The sequence below is a fragment of the Macaca thibetana genome, chromosome 1 (genome assembly GCF_024542745.1).
Source record: "Macaca thibetana thibetana isolate TM-01 chromosome 1, ASM2454274v1, whole genome shotgun sequence".
Taxonomy (NCBI): Eukaryota; Metazoa; Chordata; class Mammalia; order Primates; family Cercopithecidae; genus Macaca; species Macaca thibetana.
In genome coordinates, this window is record NC_065578.1 from 124,215,475 (window position 1) to 124,241,019 (window position 25,545).

Genomic DNA, 25,545 nt, shown 5'->3' on the forward strand with positions numbered 1-25,545 from the left:
AGGGCTGAGCATGCTTCAGCGAGTTCATTGCAGCCAACATCTGAAACATCAAATAAATGGAAGTCCCTTAAAGATTCCTCCAAGACTACATGAACTACTTCCCAGAGCTGTTCCTTCACCAGAACCTTTCTGCTAATTGGTACTGAGATTTTTCTTTTTTTTTTTTGGAGACAGCATTGGCTGTGTCACACAGGCTGGAGTGCAGTGGTGCAATCTTAGCTCACTCACTGCAACCTCTGCCCCCCGGGCTCAAGCGATCCTCCCACCTCAGCCTCTCAAGTAGCTGGGACCACAGGCACACACCACCATGCCTACTTTTTTGTATTTTTGGTAGAGATGGGGTTTCAGCATGGTGCCAGGCTGGTCTCGAACTCCTGAGCTCAAGCAATCTGCCCGCCTCAGCCTCCCAAAGCTTTGGGATTATAGGTGTGAGCCACCGGTGCCTAATACTGAGATTTTTCTGAGAAAATAAATTTTGAGAATTGTGGTTGTGAGAAAATATAGTTGCCATGTAGTATATAGGTAGACTTCACTAATCCCTAAATTTAAAAGACCTGTGTGAGGCATCCTTACGTGTTAATTTTTAATTTTCTAGTTTATCTTGCTTTATCCTTAAAAAAAGTTCATTTCACTTGCCATTTTTCTACCATCCACATTACTATACATTTATATTTACTTCCAAGCACCTCAAGTACTTCAGGGCTCTCACTGGAGCGTCACAGCACTGTCAGAAATGGAAAGATACTATAAGGAAACACGTTAAAATTTTGGAAAAAGTTTACAGTGGAGATCTACTCCTTAAAGATTCCTCCAAGACTACATGAGCTACTTACCAGAGCTGCTCCTAGAATCCAGGTTTCTCGAATCTTAATCTGGGCCTTTTCTTTTGAATAGTATAGGTGGGGTCTTACTCATATAGCCTAAACCTAAATTGGTTCTGGTTCTTAGTGAATTTGTTTTTTTGAGACAAGGTCTTGCTCTGTTGCCCAGGCTGGCGGTGTGGTGGCATGATCTGGGTTCACTGCAACCTCTGCTTCCCAGGTTCAAGTGATTCTCGTGCCTCAGCCTCCTGAACAGCTGGGATTACAGGTGCCTGCCACCACACCCAGCTAATTTTTCTATTTTTTTTTTTTTTTGAGACAGAGTCCCGCTCTGTCGCATAGGCTAGAGTGTAGTGGCGTGATCTCGGCTCACTGCAAGCTCCGCCTCCTGGGTTCACGCCATTCTCCTGCCTCAGCCTCCCAAGTAGCTGGGACTACAGGCACCTGCCACCACGCCCAGCTAATTTTTTGTATTTTTAGTAGAAATGGGGTTTCACCGTGTTAGCCAGGATGGTCTCAATCTCCTGACCTCGTGATCTGCCCGCCTTGGCCTCCCAAAGTGCTGGGATTACAGGCATGAGCCACCGTGCCCGGCTTTTTTTTTTTTTTTTTTTTGGAGACAGAGTGTCGCCCAGGCTACAGTGCAGTGGCGTGATCTCAGCTCACTGCAACCTCTGCCTCCCAGGTTCAAGTGATTCTCCTGCCTCAGCCTCCCAAGTAGCTGGGACGACAGGTGCATGCCACCACGCCCAGCTAATTTTTTGTATTTTTAGCAGAGATGGGGTTTCACCATGTTGGCCTCAAGTGATCTGCCTGCCTCTGCCTCCCAAAGTGCTGGGATTATAGGTGTGAGCTACCATGCCCAGCCAGTGAATGGTTATTTCTGAAGTGACTTTAGGAAAAGAATATGAATGTGTATATGGGAGGGACACTTGCCTTTCTGTGAGGCAGTTGGCAGTTTTCACCAGATTTAGGCTCACAGCCTGCTTCCACCTTGTGATTCAATCAGAATTTGGTTTTAGAAAATTTTCTTGAGAACTTTATTCGGCAAAAAAATCCTCCGAATGATTTAAACAGAACTGTATACTCTTCCTCTCTCTTCACGGGTGTATATGTGTGTATACATATAGATATTATACTAGCAATTTAGAAAATTTCCTGAGCCTCCTGTCTCCTTTCTACTTGTATTTTAACTAAAGGTTACGGAGAAATAGCCGAAGCAGTTTCAAAAGCCTGTCTCCAATAACATATCAGCAATTGAGGCTAGGAGGCAGTGTTCTCTTCCCACTTCCTAAGGCTTTTAAATATAATTATGCTAATTTTTGCCTTTGCCTCCTGATTCAACTGGAGTCTTTGAGTTCACCACTCAAAAGCTTTCCTTAACCAGAGTCACCTGATAAGGTGAGTCAGAAGTCTGCAGAATCTTCACTTCCAATGACCAAAGCCTGACTGTTTCCCAGCCTTGAAAAGGATACAGCTTAGCAGTAATGTGTATCATGACTGGTAGAGGGACTGAGCCTGACGCTGAATGGCCTGGAAGTAACACAGCAGTATTCAAACACTGGAGGGTTGGGGAGGGATCAGGAGGTGGAATGGGGGAGACACACTTGTAGTGTGGTAGTCCAATTTTTTGGTAGTCCAATGGGAGGAGAACATGAATTTGGTCCACAGCAAGCCAGACTGTATGTATAATAAAGGAAGGACTGCATGGATCCTTTATCATATACTCCTCTCCTCCAGGCACCAGTTCCTATGCCAAATCCTGCCAAAGACAGAAATACACAAAAAGCTTGAAAGTGCTCAATCTGAGAGCAAGTTAAGCTGCAGGAAAGCAGCTGCAAAGAAGTATATTAAGACAGGGCACAGGGAAGAGGGAATCAAAGCAAGTGCCCCACTGTCACCCTCATTGCTTTCCTGTTGCTACAGATAAGATGATAGCTGCACTCACACAGCAAAGCAGATGGCTGAGCAAGCTGAAGCCCAGACTTCAGAGTAAGTAGTCATCTTCAAGGTTATCATCACCAGACATGGAAGCAGCTTCTATTGAAGAGAAATAAGAAGGAGAAAGTTAGACACTGCCCTACCCTAGCAGGCACTGCCAGCGAGGCTCAAACGAAAAATAGACCTCTTGGTGCTCAATGACCTGACTAGGAACCAAGCCTTCAATTAACCTCCCTAGTCTGGAACGACTGAATGAGAAAAGTTAATCTCCAAAGATGCTCTAGGGAGGAAATACTGCTTGTACCTGATAAGCTGAGGCAGGACAGGGTATGTGTTATCTCTCCAGAGTTCTTTTTGGTCTCAGTGAGCAAGGTGCTGAGAGAGGCATCTGTTTCTGTGGCCTGAGTGGATGAAAACAGTAAAAACGGAGGAACATGTTGGCTTTTAGGAAAAAAGAGGCCACCTTTCATTCTTCTCATAGGACCTGGTTAAGGCAATTGCATTTGGCTACCAAGAGGGACAAAATGCTCCTTTGGTCAACTATTGGAGGAGCTCAAAGTCCTCAGGAAAGCTAACACAGTATCAGGACTATAAGTCCTTAGTGTCTATGTGCTAGATTTGCCTGGAAGCAGCACCCTGTATAACTACAATGGCTCACCATGTCCTTCAACATGTCTGGGACAGCTCTGTTTTCTTCTATGTCTTCAGGAAGCTCAATTGCGTATCCTTTGTGTACTAATTCTAGCCCAATATCAAGTTTCTGAGAAGAAAAATGAGAAGGGAATGATGTTCTCTCAGTAAGCAAGGGCAAATTTGAGGAAACAAGGCAGAAGGACTGACACTTCAAAGACATTCCTTTGGTGAGATGGTGAGAAGGATCTTAAAAGTAAGAGTAATATCAGATAAAGGTTTCTGAGAAAGAAAAAGTAAATTAGGCCATAAATATACTGAAGATATGGTAAGCAGTGAGTGAATACCAGTCTTACCTTCCCATTGCTAGTATCATATAAGTAGATCTTTGGCCAAGTTGAGATCCCAGTCTGGACATAGCTAGAGATTTTGGCTACCAGAGGCTTCCAGTCAGCACAATGAGTGAGTCTATCAAACTCATCCAAAGCTTCCTCTTCCCATTGGTCACCTGGCAAAAGATTGTAGGGGTTACTGCTGATAGGGGTGGGGATTATACCCTGGAGGGAAGCTGGAACTACCCTTTTCTACTCAGGAAGGCACCTGTGTCTTCTCTGGTCGGGTTGGGTCCGCCAGGCAAGTTTCTGGCTGCTGCTAGTGTTGGTGAGGAAAAGGCACCTGACTCCCCAGAATTCAAAAAGCCTGGGAATGTGAGAATTCCTTCCAATGAACTGTATGAAAGTTATTCTATTTGGAGGTAAGCTCAAAAGGTGGCATGACCAATTTACCTGAGGGAGCGATCCGTGCCAGACTACATTCTATTGCTTGAAATGGAAGGCTTAGGAAGTCACTCCTGAAGTAAAAGAAACTAAAATTAGAATCCTGGGGCCAGAAACATCTTCTTATATTGCTCCTTTAGAAAGAACCAACTAACATGAGACGATAACCATCTGCTCTCTGTAAACAGGTTCCCTTCCAAATCCCCCTGACAACTGCCAACAGCTCACCACTCTATGGCCAGAACTGAGTCAGTAGTTGGGATTCAGCTGACCTCAGCACTGACCTGAGAGCCCTGAGGTCCTTCAGTGGGCAATCTCCATTATCTCCAAAGTCAACAAAGTAGAGGTCCAAGTTCCCATTCTCCAAGGTGCCAAGGACCCTGGCTCGATACCAGGAACCATTTGTAGGTAAAGGTGCTGCTACAATGTCTCCTACATGCACAGTCAAGTCTTCAGGCTATATGTGGGGAGGAGGAGAAAAGCAGAGTTACCAAGTGGTAGGCTCATAAACAGAATCACAGGTGGAAGAAAGAACAAGTAGCTACTCCACAGGGAAAGGAAGAGAGTACAATGAAAAAGATCTGCCTTCTTTTCATTAAACCCCAGCCCTGTCCCTATGGCAACTCACCACACTATTCTCATAGTGCTGGGTCATCTCGTTGACAAGCTTATCCAATTGCAGGCTGCGGGAGCCAACGATCTGGATCCAGAAGTGGTTAGGGTGTTCAGAAGCAGAGACGTAGACTTCTAGGTACTCATCAGCATGGAAACTGAAGTCAGGACTGGGGACTAAACACAGAGATAAGGATGGTGGCCACATCGGACCCATCTCTGGTTGGAATGAAGAGATTACACCAGGGCAGTGAGAGGTACAAATACCAATGGCTGTTACCACTTTAAAATGGCAGGAGAGGCAACTGGATGAATCAAACAAGAATATCCTAAAGAAAGATACTAAGCTATCCTTTGTACCTTTCCATGTAACTGAGTAATAACAGCTTACATTCTTTGTCATGTGCTACATATTCAAATCAGTCACCAATTATAAAGAAGGTAAACCTCCATATGCTAGCTGCAGCATGGATCAGTAAAAAGATATGTGGACAGCAACCTTTACGTGGACAGCAACGGATGTGGGCCTGTTCCAGATCCCATTCTACCAATGACTGCTTATGTCACCCTGGACAAGTCTGTGAGCTTCTTGGGGACCCAGGTCCTCTTTGCCCACGCTAGCACCTATGTATAGAAGAGATAGCTCACAGCCTTTTCTTTTTCAATAGTGATGATTTTTAAAAACAATAATGAAACAGGCAATATAAAATCTGGCTGAGAATTTTACTTGTTGATAAAGTATGTCTAGGCTGGGCGTGGTGGCTCGTGCCTGTAATCCCAGCACTTTGGGAGGCCAAGGAGGATGGATCATTTGAGGCCAGGAGTTTGAGACCAGCCTGTCCAACATGGTGAAACCCCATCTCTACTAAAAAATACAAAAATCAGTCGGGGGTGATGGTGTGCATCTGTGGTCTCATCTATTCAGGAGGCTGAGGCATGAGAATCCCTTGAATCTGGGAAGCAGAGGTTGCAGTGAGCTGAGATCACGCCACTGCACTCCAGCCTGGGAGACAGAGGAAGACTCTGTCTCGAAAAAAAAATAAAAGTATGTCTAGAGAAACAATATCAGGTAAATCCAATTATTGGATGTATTACTCATTTGTTTCCTGTGTCAGCATTTCGCCATTTTCATCAGCTGTTTTATATTTAGAAAAATATTTATGTTTAGTATTAATTCAACTAAAATATTATTACCAGAAAGGATTATCTCTGATGATAGACATAAGTGTATTCATGAAACAAGCTTTTTATTGCTTTCTATTTTGGGTAATCTAAGCCAGTATTTCTTTTTAAAAAAATATTTAATTTTTTTGTTTTTGTTTTTGTTTTTTTGAGACAGGGTCTCACTGTCACCCAGGCTGGAGTGCAGCGGTGTAATCTCAGCTCACTGTAGCTTCGACCTCCTGGGCTCATGTGATTCTCCCATTTCAGCCTCTCAAGTAGCTGGGACCACAGGTTGCGCCACCACGCCCTAAGCCAGTATTTCTTTTTCTTTTTCTTTTTTTCTTTAGCAGAAAACCTAGGTTATTTGTTAAGCTGTTACAAAAACAAAACAATTACCATTTGAAGTACTTTTAGGACTTTATCCCAGACTCATTTGTTCTGTTACAGAAACTAACCTAGAAGGTTGGAAATTAAAGGATATAACCTAAGAGGTTATAACAGAGCAGGCTGGTAAAACATGGCAAAAGGAGCCCTCTCTTTCCCACCCTGTCTACTTATACCTCCAAGCTCCTGTGCATTCTCACCACATAGGTCTGTAGCTCATAAAAAATGCATACAGTGAAGGCAAGAATTATAGGCCTATTCAGAGGGTACCCAGACACAGAAAGTTTTGGGGCAAATAATAAACTACAAATATCCTCTTGGTTAATTCATCTTTGTTAATAAAGGTCACGTATCTATCTTTTGCTGGTGACAACTTATCTCAGTATAGTCTGTCTCAAGAAAGAAGTGGTTCAGGTTGGGTTTTGGAAAAGGAAGAAGACTTTCACCAACTTTGCTCCAGAGTGGAAGAGGCACCAAGTTCTCTCCTGCAATTAGGAGCTGAATCTTAAACCTGCATAAATCATTTTCAGTGATCAACATCTGTATCCTCAAATGTCCAGCAACTATTGGTGTGGATTCTACCTCCATCCCATCTTCATAACATCTTACTGAATCTTCTGTCCTGACCCCAGCCATATTATACTGGCTGGTCACAGACTGAGAAAGCATTCCTTCTAATCTCTCCAATGTCTAAGCCAGTATTTCTATGTTCTATGATTAATGGGCTCCCTCTTTGTTACATACTTTCAAACATGGACATCTCTGGGATGGCCTGGGCTCCAGACTTCTGAAAGCTGTCATCACTAGGTTTCTCCCAGGAACCTTCCTTTGGCACCACCACAGCCATGTCGCCTCCTCCTTTGGGTGGAGGAGTCACCAGGGGCGCAGCCGGCCCCATGCTAGAACTGGTGTTTTTCCACAAAGCCGGCTCTCCAGCTCCACCTGGCTCTGTGATGTCTTCTCTTCTCACACTGATTGGCTGTTTGCGTGGGACTCTGGTTTCTGCAGAATGAGCAATTCTCTTTCGAAGTTCTTCATCTTCTGAAACTTTCTCCAGTATCAAATGCTGTGGAAAATAAGAGAAAGGCTGATACTCTGACCCGGGATAGAGTAAAAGGATCTTCTCATGCTCAGGTATAATTCAAGTCTATTAGCTACTTGCCTTGGCTGCTGCCACTTCCTTCTGTGTTCCTGAGATTTTTATAAGTCTTGATAGTAGTAATGTCCCTTCTGATTCTTTGTCACAGGTAATTTTGGCTCCAGAGGCCTTACAGATAGAACGAATCGTCTCGCCGCCTCTCCCTACATTAAACAATACATAAAAACCTGCCCTTCCCTCCTGGCCAACCTTAGCTACTGGAGAAAGCACTGTTTTGCATATACTAGGAGAAGAGAATCAGTTCTCATTTCTAAAGTGAACAAAATTCAATATGTTGAATGGAAAGCAGGAGCTACTGAAATTATTACTGTGAAAAGGAGAATACCATATTCTTTGTTTTTTTCATTTTATTTAAACTATACTTTGGCTAACTTCATGTAATTTTCATTTTGACCACTCAGCATGGCCATACCAGGTCATAAGATATGCTACATGGTGTGTCAGAACACTGGATCAAGGACAGGACATTTCTCTGCCTCTAACAGCAGCACTAAGCGATGCTCTAGGGGAAATCATAAAAGGTACTCTCCAGAGCACTATCTTAAAAGACTTGAGATAACATGAGCATCCCAAGCTTCCCTTTAAAAATCAATTATAAGGTAAATATAATACATCTACTAGAACCCATAAAGAATCAATTTGTAAGGTTCAGATCACACAACTTTTTGAGGAAACAGGTTTGGTTTTACCACTAGTTCTGCAAACAGTAAACCTCTGGTCTCAATGCCCCTTTTTTCCCCCTCACATGGTAAAGGGGAACTAGGCGAGAAAAAATCCTTGGGAAGGTGTGAAAGAGAGGCAAAGGTAAAGAATAAAGGAAACAGTAGAGGAAGCCATCCAGTGGTACCTATGATTCTGCCCACAGATCTCTGGGGAACTGAAAGCTGCTCAGACACTGGGGTATTCTCTGTCAGGATCTGATGGATTGCTGCTTTGGCCTTGCACACCTGAACAGGAAAACCACTGATAAGCAGCACTCGCTCATCGCCTACATCCTCTGTGTCCACATCAATCCGAGCACCTGTCTGTTTCCGCAGCTGCAAAGAAAAGGACATTTGGCAGTACATTCTGGAAGAGTTCCCTTTTGAGCCCAGCTATAGACACTCTAAAACAAACCCTGGAGGTAGAGAGAGTTAGCCAAAGGCATCAGCTAATGCTATCTATACAACCAATCCTCAGTTACTTTATATACAACCTCAGTTGTTACTATCTATACAACCAGTCCTCACCTTATGGAAGGAAATTAGCAACAAATATAACCCCAAATAGCAGTGAATTCAAACCCATTTATCTTTGTGTTTAGAATCCTTTCCCCTCACTAATTTTATTTGGATTAGAGAATCAAATATTTTGTTTTCTTGACATTTCAGCTGAACAATGGAAGATGGTAAGAAGAACCAGGTAGTCATTCAATATTTACTGTCAATTAATGAGAGTTCATTAATTCCACAATAGAAAAGGATAATTTGGCCAGGCACGGTGGCTCATGCCTGTAATCCCAGCACTTTGGGAGGCCAAGGCGGGTGGATCATTAGGTCAGGAGATAGAGATCATCCTGGCTAACACAGTGAAACCCTGTCTCTACTAACAATACAAAAAAGTAGCGGGGCGTGGTGATGGGCGCCTGTAGTCCCAACAACTCGGGAGGCTGAGGCAAGAGAATGGTGTGAACCCGGGAGGCGGAGCTTGCAGTGAGCTGAGATAGCGCCACTGCACTCCAGCCTGGGTGACAGAGCAAGACTCTGTCTAAAAAAGAAGAAGAAAAGAAGAAGAAGAAGGAGAAGAAAGAGGAGGAGGAGGAAGAAGAAGAAGGAAGAAGAAGAAGGAGAAGAAGGAGGAGGAGAAGGAGGAGGAGAAGAAGGAAGAAGAAGAAAGAAGAAAGAAGAAAGAAGAAGGAAGAAGAAGGAAGAAGGAAGGAGGAAGGAGGAAGGAGGAAGGAGGAAGGAGGAAGGAGGACGGAGGACGGAGGACGGAGGACGGAGGAAGGAGGACGGAGGACGGAGGAAGAAGGAAGAAGGAAGAAGGAAGAAGGAAGAAGGAAGGAAGAAGAAGAAGAAGAAGAAGAAGAAGAAGAAAATTCAAGCTATAACATGCTGACATTCACCCAGTCAAAAACCCATATTTCAAACTAAGTCATCCTTTCTCTACGGAGAAGTACTCTTCTCTAGAAGGGAAGTCCAAAAAGTTTAGTTAGCTAAAAAGTTCCTCTATTTGTTCTTTTAAAAATATACATAGTGGCTGGGCCATCCCAGCACTCTGGGAGGCCAAGGCAGGCGGATCACCTGAGGTCAGGAGTTCAACATCAGCCTGGCCAACATGATGAAACCTCATCTCTACTAAAAATACCAAAAATTCGCCGGGCACAGTGGTGAGTGCCTGTAATCCCAGCTACTCGGGAGGCTGAGGCAGGAGAATCACTTGAACCCAGGAGGTGGAGGTTGCAGTGAGCTGAGATCATGCCATTGCACTGCAGCCTGGACAACAAGAACGAAATTCCACCTCAAAAAAAAAAAAAAAAAAAAAAAAATATATATATATATATATATATATACTCACACATACACACACACACATACACACACACAGAGTATGGGAATGTTTTGTGATATGGGGTCAGTGGAAGGAAACAAGAAATCAATAAACAGAATCAATCCTTGGGAAAGCAGACTGCCTGCTCAGACACTTACTTGTTTAATATTGGCTCCTTGCCGGCCAATGATGAGCTTCACAGCCTCCTGGGGAACCCGCATCTCTATCTCAATGTCATCTTCCCCAACAAATGTCAGCCGCTCTTCTGCACAGATCGTTGTTCATCAGATCAGACTTAGGTAACACCCAAAGCTATTATAACTACCAGTCCTCCCCAGAATCTGGCTGTCAAAGAGACACTGATCCAAGAGATAAAGTGAGGATCTCAACCATAGTAACAAGGAAAAGTGGCATCTGAATGGGAATTAGAAGGTCCCAAAAGATCAGAGATGGGCATTTTCTCTGGGACACTGTTTCAGATGCTAAAATGGGAAAAACAGACTCTGCAATAAAGAGGTGCTGGGGTCTGGGCAAATTACTTCTCCTAAGACATGACGAGAAGAATGAAGGCCAAAGGTTGTCTGAGGGGTCCATTAGGCTCAGAACTTCTCCTGACTGATATGTACATTAAGTCATTTCTCTAGGTCCTATTAGATCCAGCCTTTGAGGTAAGTGCCTTCTACTAACAACTAGGGAACAGGAATATAGAAAAAAGATGAGTACAGAAATTAAAAAAGAACTCTTTGCTATGTTGATGTTGCTGAATAAAACACATCAATGGAGTTATGATTCATTTCATAGACTGGCTTACTTTGCTATGTAAGAACATAGCAAAGACTAGGCCAGGTGTGGTGGCTCACGCCTATCATCTCAGCACTTTGGGAGACCAAGGCAGGTGGATCACTTGAGGTCAGCCACGCTGGTGGTGAAACCCCATCTCTACTAAAAATACAAAAATTAGCCAGGAGTGGTGGCGCATACCTGTAATCCCAGCTACTAGGGTGGTTGAGGCAGAAGAATTGCTTGAACCCAGGAGGCAGAGCTTGCAGTGAGCCGAGATTGCTCCACTGCACTCCAGGGTGGGCAACAGAGTGAGACTCCATATCAAAGCAAAAAAAAAAAAAAAAAAAGACTAAGTAATTTTAGTCAAAGATTCCTCACAGAAAGCCAATCACAATACCTGAGTCAGGCATGGAGGCACATGCCTATAATCCTAGCACTTTGGGAGGCCGAGGTGGGCAGGTTGCTTGAGCTCAGGAGTTCAAGACCAGCCTGGGCAACATGGCAAAACCCCATCTCTACAAAAAATACAGGTGTGTGGTACACGCCTGTGGTCCCAGCTACTTGGAGGCTGAGGTGGGAGGACTGCTTGAACCCAGGAGGTCGACACTGCAGTGAGCCAAGATTGTGCCACTGTACTCCAGGCTAGGTGACAGAAACCCCACAAAAACCCCACACAATACCTGGCAAGGAAAGAGTTTTTTTTCAATTTAACAAGGCAGGAGCATGTCTGAACATTTTCACATGTACAGTCATAGGGTTCACATACCTCTGCTTTCCCTATACCTGCGGTATAGGATATAGGCAATTGTTGCACTGGCTGGGATCCCGAGGCCCAAGGCTATTTTCTGAATGGTGGACAGGCTTGTCCAAGAAGTTCGTTCAGTGGACATTTTCCACTGTACTCTGACTTACATCCTGAAACAAGCAAAGCAGGGAAAAGAGGGAGCTTTCATCCAATACTTGTATGAATAGCAGAGAGGCATGGGAGCACATTATTATTGAAAAGAATACTACTGCCTACCTTCCAATTTCAAGAGCTTCAGCAATTTCAAAATTTATTTCATATAAAAAGGGCTCAGGGTATGTTTTTAAAGTTAGCTAAGGTACACATAGAATTAAATAGAAGCATACTTCACTTTCCCCACCCAAGGAGAACTGATCAGTTTTAAAAGACAAACCAAAAAAAACAAAACAAAACAAAACAAAAAAAAAAACAACTAAATGAATCAAATATTTAAAATATATATACTTAGATTTCATATTAAATTATTTAAAATTACTTATCTAAGTCCTTTTATGCCTCCAGGGGTTTCCAGAAGCTGCTGCCTCTGCAAGTAATACCATTCCAGGCTTAGTAAAGGCCTTACTATTTACCTTTGTTGGAAGTACAGTCTTCATTTACTGTCTCTACTTTTGGTTTCTATTTATTTACTCCTTAATGAACAGTGAAATGGGGTTCTTCCCTACTCCATTACCAAAACTGTAACTTCCCAGATAATCAACCCAGAGGGCATGCATGGAGCCTTATCTCATCCATCTCTCTGCAGTAGCAGGAAGGTGGCCACTCCTTCCACAAAACTCTTTCCTTGGTTTCTGTGCCCTCTTTCTGTTGGTTTCCTTTTATTTCCCTGGAGGGTCCTTCCAAGTTTGGGCTTCTCATCCTGTGCCATCAATTGTTAATGTCACTCTGCTCTCTTTAGACCATTTCATCCACATATGTGGGTTCAATTACTACCTATATGTTAATAACATCAACAATGCTGCATCTGGCCTGATTGAGAAGCCCAAATCTTATTTAGACCACTGTAATGGCCTTCTTACAGGCTTTCGTGCTGAGTTTCTCTCTGACACTGTATCTTCATTTTGCTGCCAAGCAAACTTTAACGTGTTCCTCATTATATTTCCTTATTCCACATAGTTTCTCAGCCTCCCTCTCCACTCAAACCTCTCATGCTGCCTCCTCCAACCTTTCTCAACTGAGGTCCTTGCTTTCTATTTCACTGAGAAAGTAGAGCATTCAGAGAAAATATCCACAAGCTTCTACACATTTTCCCACCTACCTCCACCTGTGCCTAAATGCTTGCTGTTCTCTCCTGTGACCACAGATGAACTGTCTCTGCTCCTAGCACTGAAGTCTTTCATAAAAGCACTGCTCCACAAGTTCTCCTTGCATCTCCTGCATTATTAACATTTTCTTTCCCCTCTACTAGACAGTCCCATCAGCAGACAAACATTCTCCGTTCTTAAAGAAAACCCTGGATTTCACTTCAACTACTTCCCATTTCTTTTCTTCCTTTTAAAGGAAAACTTGAGTGTCAATATATCTGTCCTCAAGTTCTCTTCTTAAATCCACTCTAACTGCTCACATCAGGGTCACCAATGATTTCACATTGCTCAATCCAAAGACTGATTCTCAGTTCTCATCTCACCAGATGTCCCCACAGTATTTGGCACAGCTGGTGATTCCCTCTTCTCTGAAACACTTTCTCCATAGCACACCCTCCTGGTTTTCCTCTTTCCTTTCTGGCTATTCCATCAGTCTCCCAGTTGCTGATTTCTTCGCATTTTTCTATCCTCTAAACACTGGAGTGCCTCGGGGATCTGTCCTTTGCCCTCTTCTCTGTTCTACCTCATTTCCTTGGTGATCTCAAGTCTCATTCACAGACTGGCGTTAACTCCTATCTATATGCTGATAACTTCCAAATTAATAGATCCATGTAGGACCCTTCTCAACTGCCTACATGGATCTCCATTTGATGTTTAATATACATCTCAACTTAACACTGAGCTCCCGATTCACCCCCTTGCCATAATCTTTGCCATCTCAGCAAATGGCAATTCCTTTTTTTTTCTTTTGAGACAGGGTCTTTCTCTGTTGCCAGGCTGGAATGCAGTGGTGCAACTATGGCTCACTGCAGCCACAACCTCTGGGCTCAAGCAATCCTCCCACCTCTCAGCCTCCCAGTAGCTAAGACTACAGGTGCATGCCACCACGCCTGGCTAATTTTTGTATTTGTTGTAGAGAGAGTGTTTCACCATGTTGCCCAGGCTGGTCTTGAACTCCTGGGCTCACGTGATCCACCAACCTCAGCCTTCCAAAGTGCTGAGATTACAGGGGTGAGCCACTGTGCTCCGCCTCGACTGCATTCTCTTACTTCGTCATCCTCTCTCTCACACTGCACACTTAGCCTGTCAACAAATCTTATTTGCTCTACCTTCAAATTATCCAGAATCTGACCACTTTTTCTCTTTGCAGTTCTATGACCCTGCTCTAAAATACCATCTTTTCCCTAGATTACTGCATTGCCTAATGACGTTCCTGCATTTGCCATTGTCCATTCAGTTTATTCTCAGCACAAGAGCTGGAGTAAGTACTATGTGCTAGATGCTATTGTGGCACTAAAGACACAAAAATGAAAAGATAAATGTGTTGAGTAGCTACTATGCCAGGCACATTACATAATTTTATTTAATAGTCATATAACCCTGTAAAGTAGGAAATATTAATCCTATAGAAGAGTACACATGCTTGAAGAGGTTATCTAATCTCTAACCCAGAGTCTGGGTTATTATTTGCGTGTAAAAAACCTTGTAAAGTGATTTTAGAAATCCTTCCCCACCCTTCTTTTTACCTAAACTCTCAGGGTAACAGCACCTGCATTTTTATTCTTTATTTTGATTAACATATCCAATTCAAAATTAATACTGACAGAAAGTATTGTAGGTGGTTAAAAAAACACTGAAGACTAAAAAAACTAAAGATAGGTAATAAAAAACTGAAAACTAAATATCTGTATTTCTAGATATTACGATCAAGTAGAATAAAGCAAGCTGGCTTTAAATGAGATTTGCTTAAAAATGAGTAAATGTAACTTTGCTATAATTTGCCTCCAGGTACAAAAATTCAACCCAAATAATTATAATAAACAAAAATGTATTTCACCTTGGGGGGAAAATCTGGCTTTATCCTGGTAAGGCTAAAAACATACTAATACAAAACCTACTGTGGAATAAAACTTAGGCTTTCAGAGAAAGCACAGCCGATCAGGAAGAGTGAAGAGAGAAAGGAGAACATCTAGCACCGAAATCTCACTGAGGAGCAGATAGAGTCAGGTAAGGGAGGCTGGAGGTAGGTTTCTTACAACAGTCATCCTCTCTTATCCTCGAGAAATATGTTCCAAGAACCCCAGTGGATGCCTTGGAGTACTGAAAACTACAGGTTTTTTCAATGTGATAACCAAGATGGCTACTAAGTGACTAAGAGGCGGGCAGCATATACAGCATGGATACGCTGGACAAAGGCAGGATTCTCATCTGGATCAGGATGGAGATTTCACCATGCTAGTCAGAATGGTGCACAATTTAAAACTTAAGAATTGTTTATGCCAGGCACGGTGGCTCAAGCCTGTAATCCCAGCACTTTGGGAGGCCGAGACGGGTGGATCACGAGGTCAGGAGATCGAGACCATCCTGGCTAACACGGTGAAACCCCGTCTCTACTAAAAAAAAAAAAAAAAAGAATTGTTTATTTATGGGACTTCCCATTTAATATTTTTGGACCAGGATTGACTATGGGTAAGTGAAAGCAAAACCACGGAGAAGGGGAGACTACTACACTGTCATACAGATGACCAGAATTTGCATCTGGCCTCAGAGTTTTACTGATCAATAGAACTGAATAAAGTTCTTCAGAGAACTACCAGAAGTTTGCCAAATCTATTTTTTCTATATTCTGGTTTTAAACAAATTTAATCCACCTTCTTGCCCGGACTCGCAGCCTGAGCAAAAAATAAAACCGCCTTTTACTACTGGGGTGGGGGATGGGTACCTCTTTTCAAGTGCGTTGTCTACTTTGGGTCATTACTCAGTAAATTCAGTATATCATTTTTAGAGACTATCAATCTGAGGGAATACTGTTCTCTCCTGACCTTTCTAGAATGTAGGACAGAAAGGGTTGAGTTTAATGTAGGCTGTTTGCTTTCATTTATGAGGTTCTTTCTCCAACTCATTGGATAAACATTAGCTTCTCTTTTTTTAAATAGGCTGCAAATAAAACCCTTCACCACCCTGAAAATTTGGATGGTATTATATAAGCATCTTTGTATATACCAAAGGAAACAAATTGTTTCATAAAGGAGATTTTTGGCTTAAGTAATTCTTGAATACATACTTCCCAAACTGCTACTTTCCTACATTGAGATGGTTTATTCTTGGTTTATTCCAGAAAGGATTTGACTTCTTTTGTCCTCTGATTACTTCAGATATTTTTTTTTCTTTTTTTTTGAGACAGAGTCTTGCTCTGTTGCCCAGGCTGGAGTGCAGTGGCACGATTTCAGCTAACTGCAACCTCCACCTCCCGGGTTCAAGGGATTCTTCTGCTTCAGCCTAATGAGTAGCTGGGACTACAGGCACCCGCGACCACGCCTGCCTAATTTTTGTATTTTTAGTAGAAACAAGGTTTCACCATACTGGCCAGGATGGTCTCAAACTGCTGACTTTGTGATCCCCCCGCCTCGGTCTCCCAAAGTGCTAGGACGGATTACAAGGCGTGAGCCACCGTGCCCACTTAGATATTTTCTTATATGACCACTCAAGTTCCTAGCTTGTCTCCATTATTAATGCGTCTTGGTTAAATAGTGCTACCTCCTTATGTGCTGAGCATGTTGGGGACAGAAGGAGGAAGAAGAATTTCTACTTGGAAACCTTCATAGTCTAGAAAACAAACGCCAAAACAGGCTGGGTACAGTGGCTTTTGCCTGTTAATCCCAGCACTTTGAGAGGCTGAGGTGGGAGGACTGCTTGAGATCGAGTATTCAAGACTAGCCTGGGCAACACAGTGAGACTCTGTTTCTACAAAAAAAAAAAAAAAAAAAAAAAAAAATTAACAGAGGCCCAAAGGACTAGCTGGGCGTGGTGGTGCACACCTGTAGTCCCAGCTACTCAGGAGGCCAAGGTGGGAGGATGGCTTGAGCCCGGGAGATGGACGCTGCAGTAAACTGATCACACCACTGCACTCCACCCTGGGCAACAGAGTGAGAATTTGCCTGAAGGGGTTAAAAAAAAAAAAGTATAGGGCAAGATGTGTGTATGTTATATGCAAATACTATGCATCTTATACAAGGGACATGAGAATCTATGGATTTGGGTTCTGTGGGGTTCCTGGAACCAATCCCCTGCAGATAATGAAGGGAGAGACGACTGTATAAATTCTTGGTCAATGTGACAGCTGAAAGGAGCTAGAACCTTAAGGTTTATTTCTTAGACGGTGCATAGCTGAAAATCATCTCAATACAACTCATTTACCTTCTGCAAACCAATACTACATGAATGAACTGCAGTAAATGGACATTTATTCAAGCCAATAAGTATCGAGTTCTGATGTGTGCTTCGCACTGGGGACACAACAGTCAAGATAGACTTGGCAGCTGCCTTCATGGAGTTTCTTGTCTGGCATGGAAGATCCTGACGGGCAGGAGTCTTTAGGTCTTAAAGGCTTTGGGAAACTGAAATCTAGCCCTATGAACAAGAATGAACTTGATCTGTATTTTCATGCTGTTTGCTTCTAAAAACACCTTTTTGGCCATAATTCATGCTTATGGGGCATAGAAATCAAAAGATTTTATAACTAGAAGGGACTACAGAACTTATTTGATTCCATTAATAATGTTCAATTTGGGAAACTGAGGCTCAGGGATAGAAAAGTATTGATCTAAGGTCACACCACTAATTAGTCATTTCTACACAATACAGTGTGCAAGGGAAATAAGTCTGTTTTGATGGCCAGTCATAATCACACCTCTTTACAGAGGCCCAAAGGATTAGCAGAACTTTTGTTTTCCAGTTCTGACACTATCAAGTGCCGAGGGGCCTCTGCAGCCAAGGCCCCTCAATCTCGATCCCCTACACTGGGTTGAGTTACATTGCTATGCGCTTCCACAGGATCCCCAATACGCCTTCATTCACACATGCCATGCTTGTCATTCTTGATTAACATCTGTGTCCGTGGTGAGGAGAATGAATTGAAGGCAGCAACGGTAGCTTCAGGAGACCAATCAGGGACTAGTCCAGGTGTCAATGATGGAGTTGGAAAGTAGACGAATTGGAGAGTTTGTTGTTGTTTGGATAGAGACAGAGCCTTGGTCTGTCACCCAGGTTGGAATGCAGTGAATGATCATAGCTCACTGCAGCCTTGAACTCCCACAATCATCGGGCATAGCTGAGATTATAGACGTGGCTTTTTTTGGCTGACTTCTATTTGAAGCAAAAGGTAAATTTCACTAACTCCTCTTCAGACATTACAAATGAATTTGTGCTAGTTATCAGCTGATGTCTCAAAAATGAGAATGTACTTGATCTGTCACTATGGTTTTGTTCACAATTTTCATATCTTTTCAGTTGTAGGTTTCTCTTAAAGAGAAATGGAAAATAATATAATGTAAACGGGGATAACTGCGTAGTACTGACTGCTAGTTTGTGTTTGATTTTATTACTTAAAAATTGAATGGGAAGGAGGAAAAGACTAGAACTTAAGACCACAGTTCCTAGGGGAAGCTAAGAAGAGGAGATGAGGATCATTGCTGAGTGAGGTATGTGGTTAGATAACGGTTTTCAGTAAAAGCTAACTTTGAAATTTCCTGACATTTGTATTGAACAATTGCCAACAACTATCTGATATGCATTGCTAAGGCTTACTTTATCATTTAAAATGACAGGAGTCAAATAGGATGTGATCAGGAGTCAAATCACATTGTTAGCTTCATGAAAGCATAGATAACTCATTCCAGTATCTCCTAATAACCAGAACCTACCAAGGACCTACAACATGGTGACATGCTTGAATCGAAGCAGCCCAATGTTCTCATCCTTGGTACGTTTTATTTTAAACTCAGGAGAAAAAAAAAAGCGTCAACTCCTTTCTCTCAAAACAAGGAAAGGGTCTAAAAGTCAATCTTTCTAATGGGGGTCTCCAGCCAACCCCCACGATGATACCTGCATTAAAGAATAAGGAGGGATACTGGAAAAACAAAAACCCCAAAGTATTATTCTGACAACTGTCAACAGCCATCCTATTAGCGATAACTAAAGAAAAAGCTGGGGAAAGTTAAAGGCAAAGTGATACATGGATGGCAGCTCTCCGTCTCAAAAAGGCCCAGTGGACGAGTGTGAACTGACTCAGGGCAAACACAAACGCTCCTGCACCGGGTCCGTTGTGGCGTAAGCATGTGACTGGAGCATTTTCCTCAGATATAGTTACGAGTTCCCAGTGGGTCAAGTTGCCCCCGAGCGGCGTCTCACAGCCCAGGGCTCTGACTCCCGCCCCTGCGCCCCACATCCTTCCCTCGCCCCGGAGCACGCCATACCCCTCCCTTCCCTCGATCCCGCATTTCCGTCTCCTAGTGGCCAGGGCTGCCCATGACCCAGTCTTTCCCACTCCCCAAACCTTCGCTCTCCATCCCCGCCTTTACCGCTGCTCCAGTCAGCCGTCGAGCGCGCCGCCTCGCGCCTCACCCCAGCTGCAGCCACAGCCGCCGCCGCCTCCCACTCACACGGCGACTGGGAGGCCCGCCTGCGGCGCTTCAGCCGCCACTTGCCCGCCCCCACAGCCCGCTAGCACCAGTCAACACCCTGCTCGCAGTCCGACCAATCGCCTTCTCCCGTAACAACCAATCCTTCCGCGGGCTGCCCCTGAGCGACGTGGCTGCTGCTAGCCACTGCCCAATTACCCGGATGGAATCCAAAGCAGGCCCACCCTGTCAGCCAATAAGATCCAGGAAAAGCAGATGTTGTTAATTGAGACCGCACCTGCTGAGAATTAAACAACCAATTACAAGCTTCCCGGAGACCTCGCAGACCACCTCTAGGCCAATTACCGAAGAGTTTTCTATCTTCTAACCCTCGGGGGAAAATCGGCGCTCCTGCTGCTGGGACCTAGGCGTGAGAGCGTTGAATCATGCGTGTCACCGTTCGCACAAAATTGGTGTCTTTGTACAAAGACAGTGCCACAACACAACTCAGTGACCATCGGGAGAGCAGCCTCATGATGGGCGATGCTCTATTAGTTGTTTCTCTTGCGATCTTTTGCGTAGATCAGTCTGGCTCCGCGTATGGCGACGAGTACTCAAGAGACACAGAAAACGTTTTCTTTTTGGAAAACATGAAATAGGCTTTGTAGATGGAGAGGAGGTGAAGGGACAAGCGGTGCGCCGCAGAGAGCGAGGACCCACTCTTGTATTCCTCTGCGGAGGCACGGACACAAGGTGTGGCCCGAAACAGCGGCAGGAGAGTGAGACCCGAGCTCCGACCGCAGTGGTAAGGGGGCAGGGGACCGTAGGGGCGCCAGGGGCCCACCCTTCCCTGGGGATTCGAGGAAACGAGTCGAGGCGACAGCGTGAAGGCCTACGCCGCGGGGTGGCGGGGGGCGTTTCTGTGGGGGCGAGGAAGGGAGCGGGTCTCTGCAGGCGGAAGTTTGCTTTGGAAGATTTTATTCCAGACGCTGTCCTGGTCCCTGGACCGTTAGGAACGGTTGGGTCCTGCTACCGCCTCCGCGCGGCGGGGAGACTCGCGAGCCCAACCCTGCGCCCTACGCGGTCCACCCTGTCCCCGCCCCGCGCTAGGGGCTCACCCTGGGGACAGGTGTCGGGTGCTCCTGGTCATTGGGGGATCTTCCGCACTAGCTTCCATCACAATACCTGGCAGGTGATGAGCAATTAACGTTTGCTGAAAGAACGCAAGGTTGTATCTTTTGTCAATTAGGGAGATGCCTTTGGGCTTCAGGTTTTGCTTTCTATTAATATAAAAATGTGTATGCGTTTTGAATAAGTAATGTATTTACATTCCACAAAATTCAGAAAAAACAAGGTTATTATAGTGAATAAATCTTCTTTCCTTCAAGGCAACCAGGGTTACCAGTCTCTTGTGAAAATTTTCACAAGATATTCTATAGTTAATGTGTGTATATGTGTAATATATACAGTGTATATATATACACACATATATTTTGTTTAACCCAGTTGATAACATACGTACTATTTTGCAACTTTCTTTGATACAGTCTGGAAATCTTTCCGTAGCAGCATATACGTATCTGCCTCATAGTGATAGTTTCGGAGTGTGCCTGAGGGACATATGAAGATATATTTAACCAGTCCTTTAACATTTTATTGATATGCAAGGATACTTCATTTCCTTCTTGCATATCTGTATGATAAATACTTAGAAATGCAAGTGCCAAGTTAAAGAAGTGTGTGCATTGTTTTTTCATTTGGATAGATAAAATTTTGCAAATTCCCTTCCTCCCACAAAGATTTTTATAATTTTCATCCCACCAGCAATTTTTGAAAATGATTTTAGTTAGTATTACCAAATTGCCTTCCCTGGAAATTTTACCAATTTTGTCTCCCATCAGCAATGTATGAAAAGAACCTGTTTGGGCCGGGCGCGGTGGCTCACGCCTGTAATCCCAGCACTTTGGGAGGCCGAGGCGGGCGGATCACAAGGTCAGGAGATCGAGACCACGGTGAAACCCCGTCTCTACTAAAAATACAAAAAATTAGCCGGGCGCGGTTGTGGGCGCCTATAGTCCCAGCTACTCGGGAGGCTGAGGCAGGAGAATGGCGTGAACCCGGGAGGCGGAGCTTGCAGTGAGCCGAGATCGCGCCACTGCACTCCAGCCTGGGCGACAGAGCCAGACTCCGTCTCAAAAAAAAAAAAAAAAAAAAAAAGAAAAGAACCTGTTTGATAGCACACTGGTGCTGTTAAACTTCTTGATTTTTGACAATCTGATCATGTAAATGCTATCTCATTGCAAGATAAAATTTCATTGCTCTTATAAGTAAAGTTGAGCATCTTTTAATATAGTTACATGGCAATTTTTTTGTAAATTCTGTTTTTCTATTCTGTTCATATTTTTATTGGTTATAGGGTCATTTCTTAATACTTGCTGTTTGTATATAAGTTAAAAGTATTTTCCCGGCCAGGTGCGGTGGCGCACGCCTGTAATCCCAGCACTTTGGGAGGCTGAGGCAGGCTGATCACTTGAGGTCAGGAGTTCGAGAACAGCCTGGCCAACATGGTGAAACCAGGTCTTTACTAAAAACACAAAACTTAGCCTGTTGTGGTGGCAAGCGCCTGCAATCCCAGCTACTTGGGAGGCTGAGGCAGGAAAATCGCTTGAACTGGGGAGGTGGCGGTTGCAGTGAGCCGAGATTGCCACTGCACTCCAAGCTGGGTGACAGAGCGAGACTCCCTCTCAAAAAAAAAAAAGTCCCTTTTCCCAGTTTGTTCTATGTATATTGTTTATACATATAACAAGTATTTTCCGTTTTCCCAGTTTGTTCTATGTATATTGTATATTTTGAGACTGGTTTCCAACTCCCGACCTCAGGTGATCAGCCTGCCTCGGCCTCCCAAAGTGCTAGGATCAGAGGCCTGAGCCCCTGCCCTTAGCCTGTTTATGATTATTCTTTGCAAAATTTAAAAATTTTTATGTAATTGAATTTATCAGTATTTTATTTGATAATTTCTGGGTTTGTTTCTTTCTTTTTTTGAGACAGAGTCTCATTCTGTTACCCAGGCCAGGGTACAGTGGCGTGATCTCAGCCCACTGTAACCTCTGCTTCCCAGGTTCAAGAGATTCTTGTGCTTCAGCCTCCTGAGTAGCTGGGATTACAGGCGTGTACCACCACACCTGGGTAATTTTTATATTTCTAGCAGACTCAGAGTTTTGCTATGTTGGCCAGACTGGTCTCAAACTCCTGGCCTCAAGTGATCCACCCGCCTTGGCCTCCCAAAGTGTTGGGATTACAGGCGTGAGCCACTGTGCCTGGCCAACTTCTGTGTTTCATATAATTTTTAGAAAAGTCTCCCACTACTTAAGATTATTCTTAAAGGTCCTATGTTTTTTGAAAAGTACTTTGATAGTGTCTTTGTATATGTAAATATTTGATTCACCTGGAATTTATTTTGGTGTAAAGGTGTGAGATAGAGATCCAACTTTGTTCTGTTTTTTCCAAATCCTTCTTATTGAATAACCCATGTTTTCTCCATTGTTTTTGAATGCTACCTTTATAATACCACATTGCCATATGTATTTGGGTCTGTTTCTGGATTTTTTTCATTTTGTTCCATTGATCATTTAAAAATTTTTTAAATTGTGTACATTATGTTTTTTTACCACAATTTAAAAAATTAATTTACAATATACATGCAGAAAAATGCACAAATGACAAGTATATATCTTGATGAATTTTCACAAATGGAATACATTTGTGTAAACAGCAGCAGATCAAGAAACAGAACATTACTAGTGCCCCAGAAGCCACTTGTGTGTTCCCTCGCAGTCACTGCTCTTCTCAAGGACAACCACTCTTCTGACTCCTGATATCATAAACTAATTTTGCCTGTTCTTGCTTTTTATGTAAAGAGAATCAGAGTGTGTATTCTTTTGTGTCTGGCTTCCTTTATTCAAATTATTTATGTGAGATTCAGTCATATTGTGTATAGTTTTAGTCCCTTCATTCTGACTACTGTGTAGTATAATATTGTGGAGCTATATTGAACCATAATTTACTTTTCTATTCTGTTATTGTTATTTTGACTGGAATCACATATTTTTAGATTATATAAAGGAGAATGTATGATATAGAGTCTTCCTATACATTTAAGTCATTGGCGCCCCATCAGTAGAATTTTAGTTTTCATTATGTAGAATTTACATACTTCTCGTTAAAATTATTCCTAAGTATTTGAGTGCCTTGATTGCCATAGCTATTTTTACTTTAAAAAGGACAAAATGGTAGTTCAAATCCAAGGAAGAATGTGTCCAGTGTTTATATAAAAATACAGGCCTACTTTATGGGTCCATCTTCTTCTAGCTCCAGTGAAGGTGGGATGGGCAAAAAAGAGGAAATGAAGTCTGAAAAGGGGGTTACAGTTTATAGATAAACCACAAGAGGAATTTATTTCTTTTTAAAGACAGAGTCTTGCTCTGTTGCTCAGGCTTGAGGCAATGGCATGGTCTCTACTCATGCAACCTCCACCTCCCAGGCTCAAGCAATCCTCCTGCCTCAGCCTCCCAAGTAGCTGAGACTACAGACATGCACCACCACGCCTGGCTAACTTATGTCTTAGTAGAGATGGGGTTTCACCATGTTGCCCAGGCTGGTCTCCAGCTCCCGGGCTTAAGGCATCTGCCTGCCTTAGCCTCCCAAAGTGCTGGGATTACAGGAGTGAGCCAGTGTGCTCAGCCTCAAAGGAGGAATTTCTTAATCAGAGCAGTGAAAAACCAGGTGGCATCACTTTTTTCTGGAATTTTTTTTTTTTTTTTTTTTGAGATGGAGTCTCACTCTATCATCCAGGCTGGAGTGCAGTGGCACGATCTCGGCACACTGCAACCTCTGCCTCGCAGGTTCAAGTGATCTTCCTGTCTCAGCCTCCCCAGTAGCTGGGATTATAGGTGCACACCACCACACCTGGCTAATTTTTGTATTTTTAGTAGAGATGGGGTCTCACCGTGTTGCCCAGGCTGATTTTGAACTCCTGACCTCAGGTGATCCACCTGCCTCAGCATCCCAAAGTGCTGGGATTACAGGTGTGAGCCACCGTGATCTTATTTTTAAATAAGATTTATTTTATCTTATTTAAAAATAAGATTGAATTCTAACTTGCTGGGTAGGGAGGTTGGGGAGCAGAAGAAATAACTTTGAGTGAGCTGATGCCAAACTCACCCTCAAGTCACTGTACATTTGGGATTTGTCATCTCATTTATCCTCTCAGATCCCAAATCAGGATTGAAAGATTGAATTGTGAGATGCTGGGATTGAGTGAACTGTAATTTCTTTATTCTCATCTCCAGTCCTAAGAGTCTATTCTCTCCCTGAAGGGTGTTCTGAACAGGCTGTGGGAGGCATTAGGTGGAGTGAGTTAAGATAAGGTCTGGGTTGCCCAGAGGGTTCAGTGAGCAGGTGTTCCTTTTAATAAACTGAAGCAGGAAAGTAGATCTTAGCTAGGGATCTGGGCAGTGAGGGGGGCTCTGAAATACAAGGAGCCTGGCTCCAGAGCCTTGGCTGCCCACAGAGTTCCCTCCCTGTACAACATACAAATGATCCATTCAAGTGCCATTCAGCTATTTGAGTCTGAAAAACAGCACTCATCTCTCCTGTTGCCCAGCCTAGGAGTCACCCCCCTCCTCCCCACTTAAGCCTCTTAACCACAGTGACTGGGAGCATGAGCCTCAGTGTCCTCACTTATGCTGGTGCTGCTATTCCGTCTTTAGACCGGATTGAATTGTGGCAGATGCCCTAGGAGAGAATTCTCCTCAGCCTCTCTGACCACCACTACCCAGCTGTATCTTCCTACTTAATTCCCCTTATGAAGCAATTTGGAGGAACAGGACCCAGGAGTCCCTGGGTTCAGATGCTCTCCAGCCTGAGTCACCACCGTACTGACTTCTTACAGCAAGAGTTCCACCCAAAGTCTCCCTCAGATGGGTGCTGGTGGGAGAAGGGGACAGGGGTGGAGAGAATGCTGGAGCATTTTTGTGTGTTTTCTTGCTGGGCTCATTCTAATACCTGCTCTTACCTGTGCTAACATCCACTTTGAACTGTAGTCCTTCTCAGCCTTTTCTCTTTGCCTCTAATGGACCCTGGGGAGCAAAGGTGGCCTGAGGCCTCAGAGTTTCCCCTGCAACCTGTGGCTTCTTATAGCAGAATTTCTTAACCTATATTCTGTGGAGTCTGTGATAGCTTCA

At 43.6% G+C, this 25,545-nt stretch overlaps 2 protein-coding genes and 1 long non-coding RNA gene across 3 annotated transcripts in view; 1 reads left to right on the forward strand and 2 right to left on the reverse strand.

Annotated features, from left to right (window-relative positions):
* Window positions 1-19,256, reverse strand: part of MRPL9 (mitochondrial ribosomal protein L9) — a 30,135-nt gene extending 10,879 nt beyond the window's left edge. The window contains exon 1 of the mRNA XM_050755266.1: window positions 19,252-19,256. The gene's annotated coding sequence lies outside the window, so the exon portion shown is untranslated. The remainder of the gene's footprint in view (window positions 1-19,251) is intronic.
* Window positions 1,838-19,401, reverse strand: TDRKH (tudor and KH domain containing). The gene is made up of 14 exons (XM_050753793.1): window positions 19,265-19,401; window positions 11,566-11,714; window positions 10,175-10,281; window positions 8,335-8,524; window positions 7,491-7,630; window positions 7,073-7,394; window positions 4,797-4,957; window positions 4,453-4,625; window positions 4,178-4,242; window positions 3,749-3,900; window positions 3,421-3,522; window positions 3,067-3,163; window positions 2,770-2,861; window positions 1,838-2,583 (listed from the first exon to the last, which is right to left on the reverse strand). Exons 2-13 carry the CDS (start codon window positions 11,687-11,689, stop codon window positions 2,809-2,811), a joined length of 1,686 nt encoding a protein of 561 aa, XP_050609750.1. The 5' UTR covers window positions 11,690-11,714; window positions 19,265-19,401; the 3' UTR covers window positions 1,838-2,583; window positions 2,770-2,808.
* Window positions 19,402-19,584: 183 nt separating this feature from the next.
* Window positions 19,585-20,525, forward strand: LOC126935392 (uncharacterized). The gene is made up of 2 exons (XR_007719240.1): window positions 19,585-20,108; window positions 20,290-20,525. It is a non-coding gene; the product is annotated as an uncharacterized LOC126935392 (long non-coding RNA).
* Window positions 20,526-25,545: the final 5,020 nt, after the last annotated feature.

What these genes read in the sequence shown, in the direction of transcription:
- TDRKH (XM_050753793.1), bottom strand. Translation starts at nt 11,689, where the DNA reads ATGTCCACTGAACGAACTTCTTGGACAAGCCTGTCCACCATTCAGAAA. An exon ending in AGGAAGTGGCAGCAGCCAAG is followed by an intron (nt 7,395 to 7,490) that starts GCAAGTAGCTAA and finishes TATTTTCCACAG; the next exon opens with CATTTGATACTGGAGAAAGT. An exon ending in AGCACTATGAGAATAGTGTG is followed by an intron (nt 4,626 to 4,796) that starts GTGAGTTGCCAT and finishes CCCCACATATAG; the next exon opens with CCTGAAGACTTGACTGTGCA.